This window comes from Enoplosus armatus, chromosome 2 (assembly GCF_043641665.1).
Source record: "Enoplosus armatus isolate fEnoArm2 chromosome 2, fEnoArm2.hap1, whole genome shotgun sequence".
Classification (NCBI taxonomy): Eukaryota; Metazoa; Chordata; class Actinopteri; order Centrarchiformes; family Enoplosidae; genus Enoplosus; species Enoplosus armatus.
In genome coordinates this window covers 22,342,259-22,360,239 of record NC_092181.1, presented here as the reverse complement: position 1 = coordinate 22,360,239, position 17,981 = coordinate 22,342,259, and the positions used below count along the sequence as shown (strand labels likewise).

Sequence of the window (17,981 nt, the reverse complement as noted above, 5' to 3'; positions counted from 1 at the left end):
TTTTTCTGAGGGGTCTATCTGTATTTTTTTATTTGTAAAGTAACCCCAATGAAATACAAAGCAAATTAAGTTATGTTTCAGTTTGTGTTTAGTTTAATTTTATAGAAACTCTTCATTTTCTGTTCAATTGTAAAGATTTACATTTTATTTGTCTCATTTGGTGTCATTTTGTGCTATGAAAATTTATTTAATGAATGTTCTGTGGTTGATAACAACTATTATCACCACAGAGAAGCTGAATAAATTCAGTCCAAATAGTCCAGATACAATAACAGAACTCATACAGTGTTTTATTCTTGTATGCGTTGCAAGCGACATAAAACTTTTGGTAACAAGCGGGATGAGTATTTCTTAAAATAACATACACAGACTGATGTCTAAGTCTCGTTACGAATGACGTCTTTTATATTGTGTCTTTTATTCATAAGTTTTGACAATCATACTTGTCATTAACATAAAGTGAATAAAATCAAACGCTCATTATCTCTACTTGTTGTCTTCATAATGTAGCTGTGTCTTACCGAGTTTAGTAATGCCAATCTCTTGCAGATCCTCAAGGCTGATGTCGGAGATGAAGTCAATGTTTTCGTACCCATTCTGCACCAAAACCTGGTAGTATTGACTAAGACCCAGGTGAGACAGCCAGTCTGCCAGATTGGCCTGAAACACACACAGAACACGCAAACATGGACACAATATAAAAAGCGTGTGCACAGATGACAAGATACAGACTCAAATTCTACTACATTTTGATTCTGAAAAACTTGCTTCTTAACAGACTGGAAGAGTTGCATGTGTATATGCTTGTGTGCGTGCAGCTGCCAAAACTCAACATCTTCCCCCTTTTCTAGTTTGTAAAGTACACGTGAGAGCCTTACAGGCTTGTGGTCTGGCAGCCAGTCTGTGGAGGGCAGCTTGCTGATCTCTGACGTTAACTTCTTTCGATGTCCAGGCTTCATGACCCCAATTGCCGTCAGGTCCTTCAATGCAAAGCACACTTAGTCACATCAGGAATTCACCTCAACTACTGTAGGTGTTTTTTTTCTCTTAAATGCAAACAATTTTAATGCGTACATCTGACATTTGTACATGAGCTGCATGTGATATGCCTTCAGGAATATTTTGCTTTGGATAATCTCTGATGAGTGTCCCCTGCCCTTAGGGGGTTTACGTCATACCACTGTGTCCGCTTCAATAAACACACACACACACACACACACACTGGCACTGAAAACACAATCAAGGACAAACACAGAGTAGCGTTTACAGCACAGACTGGAACACACGGCCATGTGTGAACACAGGTATGTAAATGAAGCAGACAGAGTATGAGAAGTGACTGGTTGAGGCTCAGGACTCACACCGGGGGGTCAGGTGACAGAGACAGGAGGGTCATGATGACATCATCCAGGTCAGTGGGGAGCTGATTTGAGAGCTGTGCTGGGCGGAGCCTTGACAGACAAGGGGCGGGGCGTGAGGGGGTCAGGGGTCATGACCTTACCTCAGGGGTCATGCGGCTAATGGTGTCTAGATCATATCCCGCGGTGAGGAAGTGGGTGGTGTAGAACTGCAGCTGAAACTCACCCAGCCACGCCACTACTGCCTGCTTCTAGAACACAGAACACAGAACACTACTGCCTGCTTCTAGAAGAGTCCGCAGGCTTCTTCTAGAGCACGGAACACAGACCTGTTCTAGAACACAGCATAGCAGCCTGTTTTAGAGAGAAGACGGTTCTAGAAAACAGCACAGAAACTTCCATTGTAATCCCAAACTTTAACCCTGCTCTACAAGAAAATCTAGAAAGCGTTTACCAGCAAGGAACACGTGATATGGATCTGTTCAGGTTGTCTTTAGCTTACGGAACAATAACCCTGCAATGTTTCTAAGGTGCACAACACCAGCACAAATTCAAAGAACAATACAGCCTATAATTAAGCTCAAAAACATAACACACTGCTACTAAAAAACGCAGTAAGATCACTTCAGGAATAATACTATGAATTGATCTCTCAAGAATACACATTACTCCCAAACTATACTGCTTGTGGTTCGTATAAATAACATGACACAAACTAATTAAGAACTAAGTAAAAATAAAACTTGCGCCACTTACCCCTAGTGGTAACTAGCCATGCAGCTTTATTTGCCTTCTGCCACTGCCCCAATACAATGGAGGTTAATGGAATTTCATTTCATTCGTGGTGTTCATAGCATTGAAACATTACATTTGAAAAATCTTAACAGTCATGTGTATTTCCAGATATGGGAACGGCTACATAACATTACATTTATTTGGCTGATGCTTTTGTCCAAAGTGACGTTGAATTTTTCCCTACACACATAGAGAGCATTTGTTTGGGCTAACTGTCTCAACGGTGGACAGTCTAACATGTCGGCTGACCCCACAGTTAAAGGCCAACCTGCATTAAAACCTCATGCACTGCCGGTTATTTGGGCTATTTCACAGACTTTGCTGTCAACAGTTTAAGAAACATTTTCTATTGAAGGTAAAAAGAGAGAAAACTGTTCAGAGTGAGGGCTGGGGATTGTCCTGAGTAAAAGTTTCTGTTTCTGGGAGGAGTTTGTCAGTTTTATCACAGATTTGAACACCACAAATACAGTTCCATTCACTTCTATTGTATGTAGTGGTGGTAGGAGTCCCAGTGGTGAAGATCTCAAAACCCCTGCAAATGAAGCTGAAACTACCAGTATGGCTAAATACCACTAGATACCACTAAGGGTACGTTGGAATGAATGTTTTTGTAATTTGGCTTCACTGACCCTTTTACAGATCAAATTAGAGATTTTTATTAAATCGCTAGCATTCATGCTGCATTTTGTGAGCATTATTTTTTTTCCCCACCCATTTTGTATCAAGTCTTGCTCTACTGCGCTGTGATTGGCTAGTACTCGTTACTTTGATGCATCCTTGAGATTGGATGCTAGCTGTGAGTGCAGCTGTGCCCCTAGGATGATCCTAGGTGCTCTGTGATTTATTATTGGTCTTGTAATAGGAAATAAATAGGAAATTCCTGTTAATTAGTTAATTTACCACACTGACACTAATACTTCTGAGGGGCATACGTTAAGATATTAAGCAAAGCTTTTTCCCAAGATGAAATAACAAATGTTATTTTAACTGAAATGCTTTTGTTTTTCTCGATGGCAACACAACATATGTTCATTGAATACAGTTATGGTAATGCATACATCATTTGCTGAGAAGCAAATGTTATATGAACAAGGGGTTAAATTGCGAAGATTTTCATTGATTTGCATCCCCTCTGTGGATAAGGATTTGAAATATATTTATATTTGTATTATTATTACATTATAATCGATGTCAGTAAGGTCACTAAAGATGCTAGCAGGACTTGCCGTGATTGATCCAAACACAAGGACTCGTCAAAGTAACAAGCTAGCCAATCATAGCACAGTGGGGCAGGACTCGACTCAAAACAAAATCTAATTTTTCCGAATGAATTTAGTGTCAAAGAATGTTGGATGAGATCAACCAATGAGGACACACTAAGAACACTACAGCTTTTGCTTCTGTGACGGAACACTGCTGTCGCCTGGCAACCAGTAAATGCTCGATTCTAGAATACGGCGTCTTCTAGAACACACACAGAGAAGTGTAACCCTTCACAGAACACACAGGGCTGCTGGCAGGTTCTAGAGCAGAGTGGCAGCATGTGGGTGCCTGGTGTCTCAGTGTGGTGTGAGGGCAGGCAGGGGGTGGGTGGAGGGACAGAAGGCAAGACGGCGACTGACTCCTCGATGTGTCTGTCACTCAGCCTGTCTCCATGGTGACACACGCGCATGCCCATCCTCAGGGAGTCATCTGTTCAGGTGCAACACAACCACACTGGCAGATACCTCACTGTGCCCACTGAACCCACCCATGGAGATGTCTTCCTCTCAAACCAAAGCACTGGTTGAGAGGAAACGGGAGCAATAGAAAGAGGAGGCCCCAGAGGGAACCAATCTGCCATCCAAAAACTCACTTTCCCATCATCCTCCTCTGCCTTCCGCTCAAACGACCGCTGTTCATGAACCGTGCAACTCGAAGAGCCTTGGGGTGGGTGGAGGTGAAAAGGGGAGACAAGGGAAAGAAACAAGAGTGGATTTCCATTAGCAAATTAGTTTTAATTGGTATGAATGCAGTTTATATTTAAAAAAGCCCTCTGTAAGATCTAGGCAGTGATGTCACATGACATATTTCTATTTCATTTAGATATACTGTAAGTGCCAAACTAGTTATTTATAAAATGCTTATCTTGGCAGTGCTTTAGCTTCTGGGTGCTGGAGTTTATTAATAATTTCTCAGAACAGAGTTTATTTGTGACTGATGATTACAAAGGAACATGTAATTATTTATATACAATGAAATATAGTGAAAGTATAATAGAATGAAAATTGAAAAAGACGTTTGTTTGGAGTCATCTTTTAATTATTTAAGAAATAAGCAGCTTCTTATGAACACTTCTCTCTGAAATCACTGACTAGTAAATTACTAAGAGACGCAGCAAAGCTAGGAAATGGTGTTATCTAGTGAGTACAGTCTTTGAGGGTGAGAAGCAGTGGAGAAATTAAATCAAGTATATTGCCTATGTAGTCCTTCATAATAATTCTGGTAACACCTTTCATGCTTGGCTGGCTTTGTGGTGCTGTTTTAACACTTCACTTCCCACATATCACATAAACCAGTGGAATGACAGCAGATTAGAATATGCTAATTTATATGCTTCTTTCAAAGTGAGATTAGTAAATCAACTACAACTACAAGCACAGGACCCACATTTAAGTGGGATACCTGAGACACCATATACATGTCTATACATCAAACATGTTTTATAGGTACATTATGAATTTCTTTGGATGTTGCACTGAAGCATTGGGATTTCTGTCTCCTCATCTATGGTGGCTATCACTGTTCAGGCCAATTACACAGTTTGTATTCTGTGCATTACGAACTCACAAATTCCTGGGGACCAAAAAAGATTTATCCCAAGAGAGAGCTACCAGTCACTGGCTGTTTAGAACAGCATTTTAGAGCAGCTTTGATAAATAAAGCATAACTTAAATTACTGTTATACAAGGACGGGGGCGGGAAACGCTGCTTGTGTCTGATATGAACAGACAGGTGGTCTTTAGAGGGCCAGGTTGACTAAAAGTGAAATGCAGGACAAATTATTCATAAAAGCAGCAATCTAAACAAGGCCTGAGGCATTTGTTGTACTGGTGAACCCCGCCTTGATCTTTTTTTAAGTGTTATCACTTTACTAAAGACTAAAGACAAGAATGCCTTTCTTGAAGCACTGGCTCACTGGTATATTGTTTTCATTAGCAAGTGAGGACATACTTTGTAGTACCTGTTTTAATCACTGCTGGGTTTGATCAATTAGCAGAAGGCAACAGCAAAACAGACTTTTAACTCAAATGAAAAAGGACAAATTATCACTTCAAGTAAAGCCAAATGTATTGCTTTTATTCTGTGTTTGTGTGCTTACTCGCTGACTGCTCAACAGACTGCGACTGCTCCAAGAGATGCTCCTTGGCTTTTACCGACTGGGACAGCACAGTGGCCAGGAGCTAAAACACAAGAACACACACAAATACGCTCATACACACACACATACATACACTCACAAAGTGAAACATTTACTCAAGCATAATCATAAAAATCCCAGAGGTGTCTAGAGACACAGTTCAGTGGACTAAGTGCACGTATAACAGACAGATTCTGACATGCTACCCTCTTCTTCATTTCCTGCAATTTACCAACACTGATGCAGCAGAAATCCTAGAATAAATGCTTCTTAAAATAGAAGACGTTCCTCCAGCATAATATGGAAACACCATCCAGTTTGGCTAATCGTTAATTCAGCATTTTTAAGGCACTACCTAACAATAGACTTGTTATATCCGGTTGAATTTAGAATGTGCTAAAGGTGTTAGAGGGGAGACCTGCAGGGTGACATCACAGATTATAAAAAGGAAAGCATATTAGATGTGTTCACTCTTGTTGGCAAGTTTGGGTTGTTGTGGCGGCCAAATGCATGAGATATTGATCATCTGTTTCCTTAAAAATATAACATGAAAGCTTTTTCAAAGTATGTCTTTGCACTTAACAGGGGATGTGTAGATATCAGACTCAAATCATACAAATACTAAATACAACAGTGTAGCTGACGCCAACCTAATCACATTTGAGTTTAGGAGAACTCACTGTTGTAACTTTTCCGCATAGCATTTGTTAATGAACATACATATAAGGATTTTCACTGGCATATATAGCTACAGATATACTGTTTATACACCTATGTTGAAATTGACACATGATTACACAATCTAACAAAATGAGAGAAGATATTCAGGGAAGGATACAGTAGAATTTAACTGTTACAGTTTGTCCAGGCAGAAAAGTTGACTGTGTCACAAATCAAAAGGACAAACCAGGAGGCCTCGATCTTAATGCACCTCGTCTACTGTTGAAAAGAAGCAATGCTTATCTCTCCAACGAAAGAACAAACTGAGCAGGAAACAGAATTGTGGTTAACTTGGTTACTAGACTTTTGTTTGTTTCCTGAAAAGGTTCTGCTGTTTCCCAAAAACGACGTGCTTGCTGTTTTTTAAAGATCCAGCAGCAACGTGATGTAAACGAGTGCAAACACATGCACACAAATAAATGCAAGGAGTCCTTTACCTTGACCCCTTCAGCTTGTGCGTGCAGGCCTGGAGCGTTAAGGCCGTGTGTGTTGACTCCTGGTGTGGTTGCCGGGTGTGGACTGGGTGCAGGGGTGGTCAGAACGTGTGTGTTTCCCGAGCTCTGCAAGCTGCTTGATGACCGGACGCTGCCGATGCTGCCCACGCTGCCACTGCGCTCGCCACCTGCTCACACAAACACACACATTGCAGGATGCAGTATTATATAGAGGACATTCCTTAAAGACATATTTTCTCACTGATACCCTGAAAACATTTTTGTGCATTTACCTGCCAGCGGTTTGCGTAGCACCCAGATATCCTCACTGGTGCTGCTCTGATGTCCCAGAGTTGGAGAGCCTTGAGGACTCGGCTCTGCAGTCCGCGAACCTGTCACACACACACACACACATACACACACACACACACACACACATTTGTCATTGACAATGTTTTAGTCTATTTTTGAAGAAAGTTCTTGTAACCAAGAATTATAATCAACAGCTACACAGACCCATATGATAATGTGTGTATTATAGGTTCATATATAAACATGTTTAACTCTCACTTTATCTCACTCAGGCTCACAAAGATACACTCACTCACCTACACATTCATAAACACATAATTACTCATAGTGGTTGCGCCACCTCTAAGTGCTAATCATTTTGAGACTTGTAAATCCCCACAGACCCTTAGACAGGTTCATCATTGTGTGCTTGTCTGCATAATATTAATAACTATTGTGCAGAAAACCACTGTTCTGTTTTGTATAATATGTACAGTATTCCAGTACAATGGAAGTGAATGGATGCTGCATGGAAAAATTGGAAACATAATGTCCTGGTCAGTTAGGATAATCCAAAGACTTATCTCTGGATGGTTTCCACTATATTTTTATCTTTGGTAGAAAATAGTTCCTAATGAGATAAAATGTAAGGGTGCTCCGATCGATCGGCCATCGATCATTATCGGCTGACATTTGTTCTAAATAGTTTGGCCGATCAGATGACGCAAAACACTTGAGTCAATGTCTCTATGTGCTGCTAAAATGGCTTCACAGGTCTGACAGTTTCTACCAGGTGTCTGAAAAAGATTATAAATTATAAGTCATTAAGTTTTCGAAGCTAGCTAGCACTAAGGCAGAGAGAGAGAGGAATATGTTGCACATGTTGCCTGCCAATAAATAAACAGTTATTAATTCATGATACTTTCTCATCTCATACTGCTATCTGTCATCTGTGAACGGCTCCAAAATACTGATTGGGGCACCCTTTATAAAATGGCAGCAGAAATCCATGTGGCGAGACACCACAAAGAGTAAGTGGGAAAATGTACCTTCTAGTCATTAGGGTGAACTGATCCTTTAATTAATATATATATATATATATATATATAAATATATACATAAAATCTACATACATTTACACACACACACACACACACACACACACACACACATATATATATGTGTGTGTGTGTAGCTAGTGAAGTGCTGGAATAAGCAGATAGTTAATATATTCTAACATGTGGTCTTGTCAAACAGCGAAGAAAGGATGCTTATCTGTGATTCAAAGTGATACTACAGTATGTACCTGTCTGACTCTGCTGCTCCTGAGAAGTGGAGAGAGGAGGAGGAGGAGGAGGAGGAGGAGGAGTGGACAGAGGAGGAGTAGACAGAGAAGGAGGAGAGATGGGAAGAGGAACGTACCCAAAGGAGGAGAACCGAGGGAGGGACTGTGTGTTGGGGTGAGGGGGAGGAGGGGGAGGCAGATGTAGGGGGAGGACTTTGGAGGGGGGGTATGAGTGTCCGTTGACCGAGGCAATGGGACAGGGGTTGGGCCTGCGGAGCAGGAGGGTGTGGCACTGCTGGGAGGGGGAGTGACCTGGACACGAGCCAGGAGGAGGGAGGTGCAAAACAACAACAACAACACAACAACAACAACTGATCAGTCAACTTGAAACAAAACAAATCTAATCAAATTTGAAAATGTATAAAATAATAATTGATTAAAATCAAAATATGAGAAAAGAATACATCCATATGTCCACAGGGAATATATGTCTACAAATTAAAATATAGTGTCACTATAGCAATAAAGCAAACAAACAATATGAACAAAAGCATCACAATCTAGAGCTGGTTGGTTTGACGGGTTTATTGAGTAGGGAGGGTGACAGAAGGAGCAGAAATATAGAGGAAGGGAGGAGGGTAGACAGCCAGTACAGGACAGTGTTTGATCAATGGAAATGATTGACAGGTTGGGAAAAACGGATGGGCTGCCGAAAGAGGCCAATGATGCTGCTGCTAGCTACAACTAATGATCAGCTATAGCTACTGAACAGCTGCTGAACTCACACACATGCGAAAGCACACACGTCCTCCCACCCACACACACACACACACACAGCTGTGATGTGGGTGGTCACCTGCCCTCTTGATGACTTCCACCATGTTGGAGGGGAAGTAGCCCACACGGTCATTTCCTGTGCGGTTGTCGTGAATACAGCCTTTCCATCGGCCATCAGAGTGCTGCTCCAAAACCTGTCAACAAACAGTTTACAAAGATAAGATGGAAACCTGTTTACACAAAACTAAAACTGGACTGTGCTGCAACGGCTAAACATAAAACCAACGCTAAGTTTGTGTTCATACTAGCTAGTTTCAAACGAGTGATTTACAAAATTGGGTTGCACCATTACAACTTTAGATATGTCTTAGCTAGTAAACACCTTTGTAATGTGTAAACAAGTTGCTTGGAAACTGTAGCGCCATCCAGTCAAAAGTACTCAGCTATGTAAAAAGGAAGTCACCGTAGCGTCACAAGCTGTAAAAGTAAAAGTTGTAGGGGGGCATCCTTTGTAAATGTAGGTATGACTCTGATTTATTTATATCTGCATACATGGAGGTAAGATAAGAGGAAGTAAGCAGATAGATACAGCACAAGCTAATTTATAGCAGAAAAGGCTGTTTTATGCAAAATATGAGTTTAATTGAAAAAAATCACCAGTTTTAACATCACACGCCAACAAGAACTGTGTTCAGCGCAAAACAAACAAAAATATATTGTGTAGTTCCTCTTTAAGAATGATGAAATATCTGATAAAGCTAACCTAACTGACGCTAACATCATCAGCACAGCTTTTTGTAATTTGAATGTCTTATTTTTATGAAACGTAATTTCTAAATTTCCTAGTTTACGTCATTATTAAACAGCACTTTGTCAAGTGTCATGTCAAATATATCAACCATCTTCCACATTATCTCATTTACCCTTCAATCTAAATGGGTCAAATATTAGCAAGCTAACATTAGTTTTGTCAGTTACTTCAGTTAGTTAAGCATCAGTTACACCTGGTTAAACTGGTTAGTGGTTTTAAGTTTATTTAGTCACAACTACTCTCTATGTAAGAACTAGTTTGTGTGGCGCAATCCATTTTTAATTTCGTGATTTGTTAATCTCCACTTAATAAATACTACACGTCATAACTAGGCTAAGTTTGAACTTATGAAAAGCCGGTGCAACTGGCTCCTGGTATATAAGTGAAAGTTATACAAAAGCTATTACCAGTGATAAATATTATCATTAACTGCATTGCATATTTTCTGCACTGACGATGAATTTCAGTAGATAGACGTGCAGCACTTTGAGAACAGGTTGAGAAATGAACTGCATTTTGGATCTTTGTACCGTGATAATGTCTCCAGCTTTGATGTTGAGGCTGGTAAGGTCGTAGTTGTTGCAGTAATCCTTCAGTGCACGCACCTGCATCGCAGCCGAAGCATCTACAACATGAGAGTATAGTATGAGTGAGCAGTGGAGTAGAGTGGAGTCAAGTGGTGGACGAGAGCTCAGCAGAGATTTACAGGTACTTTGAAAAAGTAGAGCAGAAAGGAAGAGGTAGGGTTGGGGTGCATGCACTGTTTGATTCACACATTTGTGTTATTTACCATTAAAATCAGTCCTGTATTTTAATAACCATGTAATAATAATGAACATTGACAAACTATTTGGTGGTAATGAAAATACATTCAGAAGTAGCCTATTAAAAATTCAATCAGGACACATGACTCTCCCCACACATCATAGTAAATTAATCACTTTTAATAGGCTTCTTATTATGTATCAATATTGGTGACTCTGGCTCTAGTATTACTTGGTATTGGATTGTGACATTGTGAAGGGTTGCAGTCATGTATTCACCTCTCAGTAGTTGTTTGATCTCTCGGCTGGCCTGTGTGGTGGTGAATTGGTTAACGATGTCCAGAGCAGTTTGACTCAGAGTGTTTCTCACTCCTGCACTGATGCCGCTCTGGGTGGAAGACAAAATATTAAAGTTGCACCGTGAAATTGTGTCACATTGAGTTCATAATAGGGATATACTGCGCATTCGATGTCAGTCTGGCTGTGCGTACACGCCTGCGGCTAACATGTGTTGTGTGTGCTGCCTCAGCAGGAACATCAAAAGTGATATACAGTAGGGATAAGAGAGGACACTGAAAGCAGGCCCTGTTCAAAAGCAGGATCCTTATTTATCTGAAGGTGACAAATGGATTAAAAAACAAAACAGAACTGGGTTGAATATTGCATGACAGGTAGGGTGCTAGCCACTCTGCTACTGTTTTATGTAACAGGCTAACATATCCCACAGGCTTCATCACACAGCTCAGTGGGATGAATGCCAAGTGCTGAAGTGTAAACTTGCTCAGCTGCGGAGAGGGAGACAGCTTTAACAACAGTTGCTTTTGTAAACACATTAATCAGACAGACAGACGGATAGAGAGACAGGCAGGTAGACTTACATCCAGCAGCAGGCGTACTACCTCCGTCTTCCCACAGAGGGCTGCCTGATGTAGCGCTGTGCCAGACTCGGACTGTCTGTTGATATCTATGCCAGCCTGAATCAGCAACCTGCAGCACAACATGAAATGTAATATTAACCTTTATTTGTATAGCATCTTTCACAACATCATTTCATCAGAGTGCTTATATAGAATCAAACAAATGAAAAACAGAAGTAGAGTAAAACAAAATCTATACAAAAAGCCATCTATGTAAATGCAAGTCAATAAAAGTATGTCTGTAAAAGTATTTTAAAAGACTTAAACTAGACAAAAAAACTATATGGACCTACTATATATGTGCTTTGAGTAAGTGAGGTAGACAGACTGACAGGTAGATAAGGCAGGTATGAAGACAGACGGACACACACACACACACACACACACACACAGGCAAACTGGAAGGACAAGTTTTTCAGACCGTATGACATCGATGTGTCCGTTCTTGGCAGCGAGATGCAGAGGTGACACTCCGTTGGGGTCAGAGGGTTTTGGCTCCAGCATGGCTGCGCACATGTTACTGCTGAGCAGGAGCTGGACCACCTAAAAGACAGACAGAGAGACACACAGCGTGTTCATGTACAATATGGAGTCATTTCTATTAAAAATCTGTAGTGAACTACGTAAACAAGCTTGCATGTATACTGCTCCCTCTGTGTGGAACCCTCTGCAAAATCAGATTTAAAATAGCTAAATTTGGTCTCTCTGTGTCTCTTCTGGCTGGAAAACCTTAGGGTCTAAATGTGTTGAGCTCTGGGGGCCACCGCAAGTGAGGCTTTTCCTCGTCAAATAAGAGTTAATTAAAATAAAATAAAAATAAAAATGTATCTTAATATACTCTCAGTAAGTTGATGTGTTTTGTTTGGTTTTCAGTCAAATCTACTCACTCCGACACGTCCAAATTCACAGGCGAGGTCCAATGGTGTTTTCCCAGCTGAGTCTGAGATACACGGGTTGGACTGGTGTTGAAGCAACATCTCCGACTGTAACACACACACACACACACACACACACACACACACACACACACACAAATCTTACTGGCGCTTCTGAATTGAACAACCACAAATCATGCATGCATCATCCGGCACACATAACAGCCTAACAATAAACACACCTCACAAAAACACACACATGGCCACTGTACACACACCAAACACACACACAAACACCTACAGTACACACAAACACAGTTACCCCATCATAGTGTCCATGCTGAGCTGATAGGTGGAGAGGGATCTGTCCTTCATCCGACTGTCCGTTGACTGACGAGCCTGCCTTCAGCAGCATTTTCATTGGTTCAGTCTTCCCCTGCCATGCAGCGTAATGCAGAGGACGCATCCCTACACAAAACACACACATATACACACACATACACACCGAGAGACAAACACACACAGAAACACAGCCAAAGATGACAGCACAATAAAACACAGACATATGAGCCCCCACGAGCACATGCACATACACATACAAAGAAATGAGAATATAAAGACACATGAATGCATGCAAATACACACACTCTGTTATTCTTCTTTTATAGACAGACTGGCCAGTTTGCCAGTGGCCATCCAGCAGGCAAAGATACCTACTATTTTCTTAATACATTTTACAGTTGAATCACTAAACTAAATGATCAAATTCACTATTGTACTCCATTGTGCTTTTTACACTGTAAGAACCAATTAAGCCCTAAGTGTTGCCACTGATATAGTCGATTGACAGAAAAGTAATTAGCAACTATACTGAAAATTGATTAATTGTTTAAGTCAGCTTTTTAAGCGATTGTTAAGTGATTTTTTTTTCTGTATTTTTAGTCTCCCGTGATAGAAAACTTAATATAATTGGGTTTTGGACAAAACAAAACATTCTTGGATGACACCATGAGCCCTGGGAACTTTTGCTATTTTCTGACAATCTGTAGACCAAATGATGGATGAATTAATCGAGAAAACAATCAGTAGATTCATTTATAATGACAACAATCATTACTTGCAGCCCTAATGTGAATGTGAATTTTCGCAAACATTTCTGTAATATCTGTTTCACTGTTCAACAGACTGAAGCCCAAACTCTCAGTATCCCTTCTGGAAATGCAATCTTATTGTGGTTGGCATGCTTGTGACCCTTTGTGACCGTGGATGTATTGTTTGTGCAAGCATTGTACTCATGGGACGCTGCAGACAAACTGCTTTCAGACAAAGGGCACGTCAAGAAATCCCCTATAAATGGCTGAACAAGACATAAGAGAACCTTGCAGGAAACTTGACATTGCAGCCCACTCCCATGCAAGAAATGCAAGGTGATTCAAAGTTCACCTGGGCACAGCACAAAAATCCACCATGAAGTAATTACCAGTGCCTCAAACCAGAAGACATTAAACACCACTTTGTAGCAGTGGCTGCAAGGAGCACTGAGCATATTTCTCATGGCAGCAACCCAAGACCCCCAGTCTTGATACCAGTGATGAGCCATATCGTCAAGCTGAATAAAGAGGCCCTCCAGGCCTGGCTGGCATGAGGGAGTCCTGACTCAGAAGAGTGGTGGCAGGATAAAGCGGCTCAGCAGCTGAAGGAGTTACAGAAGCTAAAGCCTGAGTATATGAAGAGATGTGATGGAAAATGACTTTCAGTTTTGGTGGCTTTCAAAAGGAGGGGAAGAGGACTTCACCCAGACTGTGCAGGGAAAGAGACACTAAGGAATGTCTTGATGTAATGGACACTGCCTCAACTCAGGAGGTTCTGGAAGTGATATGAGCCCGCTTTCTTTCCACTGGTCAATGTGGTATTGTGATTCATATGTCCTGTGGTGGTCAATGTGTGGATCATCACCAGGTCATAGGCTAGTGGACCTACTTTATATTTCTGCACCAAAAACAGGATAATAAAGGTCTCACAGAATTTTGATAATCATCATAACCAAATGAGTTTCCTGATCTTGGAAATACTCTCAACTGTGTTTCCAGGAGTATCTTGGCAGAGTTGCTGAATACATAGTTGTTTGTTCGCTTTTCTGTTTATGATTTTGTTTTTTGGACAGGATATCAAGCCCGGGCCTGCAGGATGTCCACGTCAGTGACCTTAAGTTGGCATCTTGCACAAGAACATTTTGTAGATGGATGTGATGTGGTCTAGATGAGGAAAAGACCTTCCAAGTCAGACAGCTTCTCTTGTCCAATGATTGGTGAACATTACACCTACAATAACAGATTTCTTGGCCACTTGGGGGCAGTGGAAAGACAACATTGATATATTTAAGTTGATATGGCTAACCAGTTAGCAACAGTTGCCTATTCATACAGCCAGTAGACACAGACTAACGTTATTCCTCATTTGGAGTCATGTTTCTGGACACCTGATGAATGTGAGTCCAATGTTCACCAAACTCCTATGGGAAACATCTGTCTTGTTAGCTGCTAAATGGTCCCCCAGCTGGCTTGTTGCTAACTTTGCTGTCTGTTGTGTGGTCCTATGCAGGTAGAGTACAGTGGGTTTATCAGAAAACAACACTGATCACAGCTGAAATGAGCTGAAAGACGCTGAAACGCTGCTGAGCGGAGCTGCATCTTTCAAGTCAAGCTTTCCAGTCCTCACCACAAGCTCTGTAAGCACTGGAGGAGCTTGATGTAAGATTTCCCTACCACCTCCGCAGAGAGAAACCAGTTGAGGAGGTGGGCCCCACCTGGTAAGGACGCCTGCCAGTTGTATGTCTCTATTTAGAGATATGTATGTCATGTATGCCTCCATTTACAGACATACTGGGCATGGCTGACTGGGAGTGTCGAGACAGTAGACCTACATCCTGGAGGGATTATATCTTCCATCTGTCCTGAGATTTCTTCTTCTTCCTCTGGAATCTGCCAGTATGAGACGAAGATCTTTGCTGCTTTGCTTCCTTTTGGCTCTCAGTCCTGCAGCTGTGAAGCATTCCTCCTCTATTGTCTATTGTTTGCTGTGCACACAAATCTGTCACTTCCCATAAATACTGTACACTACTTTTTTTTATTGCACTTGCAACAAGCTCTCCTTTTATTACATAAGATGGTATTACTGGTCACACGGGGACAGCCAGAATATGTATTTGTTTTCCTGTTTTTATGTGATTGTTTTGTTTTGTGTGTTTTGAGTCTGTTTCATGAGAACATAGTGAGTTGTAAGGACATTTGTTTTCTGTGAAAATCTGTGTGTATTCTTACCTTTATGGTCTTTAATATCGACTGCTGCCTGGGCCTCCAACAGCAGAGAGATCAGCTCCTTGTTACCACTCAGAGCAGCATGGTGCAGCGGTGACAACCTTCACACAGACATAGATTATGCATAAAAATACACATATTCATAGATGTAGTGTGAAACCAGAGCATAACTTTGCTGAAATAATCTTCAGCGTAGAGCAGCTCCGCCCCTCAGCTCTGTGTGAGCGACGGGAGGGGGCAAATGACCTACTTCCATTAATAAGCAATCTCTCTACCCCGAAGCCGAGCGTACACAAAGCGCGCCTCTGTGTGTGTGTGTGTGTGTGTGTGTGTGTGTGTGTGTGTCTGTGTGTCTAATGGATCCCTGGTGCATATAAGGGCCGGGCCCTAGAGTCAAATCAACGAATCATCAGTCATTAAACAAGAAGCTGAGTCCAATTATCTGATTCCAATCAACATAATAAAAAGATCTTTGTTATCTGATGGAGTCAAATGGAACACAATCGCAAACCAAGCATGTGCACATAAAAAGCTTAACCAATCATGAGTCTAAATATAGCCAAAATCCATAGTTGTACATTCAGAGTTGATAAGAGAACATTTCTGAGCAAATTAACAGCTGAGAAATGTTGGCTTTCCTTTCCACGTTTCAAAGATCAGTTTAAGCTGTGGGTAAAGTGTAAAACGATCCGGTTGATAGTATATTGATCTGAGAGGGAGATTTTTTTCCTTTTTGCTTGCCCCTATCAGTTGATGAAAACGTGTGTCAGCCACAGAATAAAGTCTGAGAGGCTTGTAGGAGTTTGGTGTTTTGCTCAGGGTCACCCAAAAGTGATGTCATGGCGTCCTGGAGTACACATGCACATCACTTCAGCAAACGAAACAAGATTTTCAGGGGGGGTTAAGTTACTCTTTAAGTTGATATTGTTATCGAAGAGTTGCTTATTTACACACCCAGCAGACCCCTTTCACATTGTCACATTGTTTTCATTGATTCTCATTGATTAAAGGCACTTTAAGGATCTCAGAGGTATTTTGTAATCCCTTGGGGAGTTCTGACCTCCAAGTTAGGAACCACAGCTCTGAATCGGAGCAAATCTAATGTTGATTCTTGGATGGAACTCTGTAGCTGCAATGCAATGAAATGAGTAACACTGTTGTTGATGTCAAGAATACAGAAAGAAAAGAAAAAAACGAAGGGAAAAACAGAAGATGAGGAACGGATGATGGCAAAGTGGAACAATGGCAGGGGGAACATGAATAAGAAGAGTTGTAGTCCCTCACCCATCTGCATCCTGGATGTTGACGTTCACCCGCTTTGCTGCTCCGAGAAGCTCTGAAACATACAGAGAAAAGAGATGCAGAGAATGAGAGAGCAAAGAAGGGGAATAAACTCATTACAAAAACAGTCCAAATTTAAATCTATTCAGCATTCAGTGATTAATGTATTCTCTCCCTGTACAGATTCTAATATTTCATTCCCTGCAGGTAGAGTTGACAGCTACACTTTTATACCTGAGAGAGCTCTGAAACAAGTTTTTTCACTCCAACAACAACAAGGGGAAGGGGTCAAGGGGAAGTGACAAGGTAAGGAGGACAGGGAGAGGTCAGACTGGGAAACTCATCAGCCTCAGCCAACTTTAAAGGCTCAATCTGTCCTTTTTTGACCACATAAATAAGAGGTATATTCACATGCAAAGTCTGAGTTATATGAAAAATCTGCAATTTGTGTGTTTTACTCTGGTGTTCACAAACATTACTAACATAAAGAAACTTGTTTCATCATCCAAAAACATGAATAACTTTGATTTAGGTGTGTTAAACTTCTTATCAAAGGACTTGCTAATGAATTGAAGCTAGATAGCAGGTTCCGGTCATGTATTCAGACTTCACCATTACCATTTGAATATCACATACATGTAATCAAATACATTATCATCATTATGCACCGGACGCATGTATCTTTGTTTATTAGATTCAACCTTTTGGGAAAGATGCTTATTTTCTTTCTTTCCGAGACTCTCGTGTCTGTACGGTAAGTATGTTTGCAGTATGTTTGGGTGTATATATATATATATATATATATATATATATATATATATATATATATCCGTCTGTGTTGTGTGTATGTGGTAACCTTGATCTTTAACAGGAAAGATGAAGACAGCAGGAAGGAGCACACAGACACGAAGACACTCACAAAAACCAACACACACACACACACTCTGAAAAGGACA

At 41.0% G+C, this 17,981-nt stretch overlaps 1 protein-coding gene across 1 annotated transcript in view; it reads right to left on the bottom strand.

Moving 5' to 3' along the window:
- Positions 1-17,981, bottom strand: part of LOC139296944 (caskin-1) — a 29,668-nt gene that overhangs the window by 4,795 nt on the left and 6,892 nt on the right. The window contains exons 2-18 of the mRNA XM_070919518.1: positions 17,029-17,080; positions 15,748-15,845; positions 12,750-12,895; positions 12,440-12,535; positions 11,974-12,095; positions 11,514-11,622; positions 10,915-11,023; positions 10,402-10,496; positions 9,140-9,254; positions 8,305-8,595; positions 7,001-7,099; positions 6,711-6,895; positions 5,515-5,596; positions 4,009-4,076; positions 1,502-1,609; positions 879-980; positions 522-660 (exon numbers count right to left, since the gene is read on the bottom strand). Of these exons, the coding sequence (XP_070775619.1) occupies positions 522-660; positions 879-980; positions 1,502-1,609; positions 4,009-4,076; positions 5,515-5,596; positions 6,711-6,895; positions 7,001-7,099; positions 8,305-8,595; positions 9,140-9,254; positions 10,402-10,496; positions 10,915-11,023; positions 11,514-11,622; positions 11,974-12,095; positions 12,440-12,535; positions 12,750-12,895; positions 15,748-15,845; positions 17,029-17,080 (2,016 nt within the window). The remainder of the gene's footprint in view (positions 1-521; positions 661-878; positions 981-1,501; positions 1,610-4,008; positions 4,077-5,514; positions 5,597-6,710; positions 6,896-7,000; positions 7,100-8,304; positions 8,596-9,139; positions 9,255-10,401; positions 10,497-10,914; positions 11,024-11,513; positions 11,623-11,973; positions 12,096-12,439; positions 12,536-12,749; positions 12,896-15,747; positions 15,846-17,028; positions 17,081-17,981) is intronic.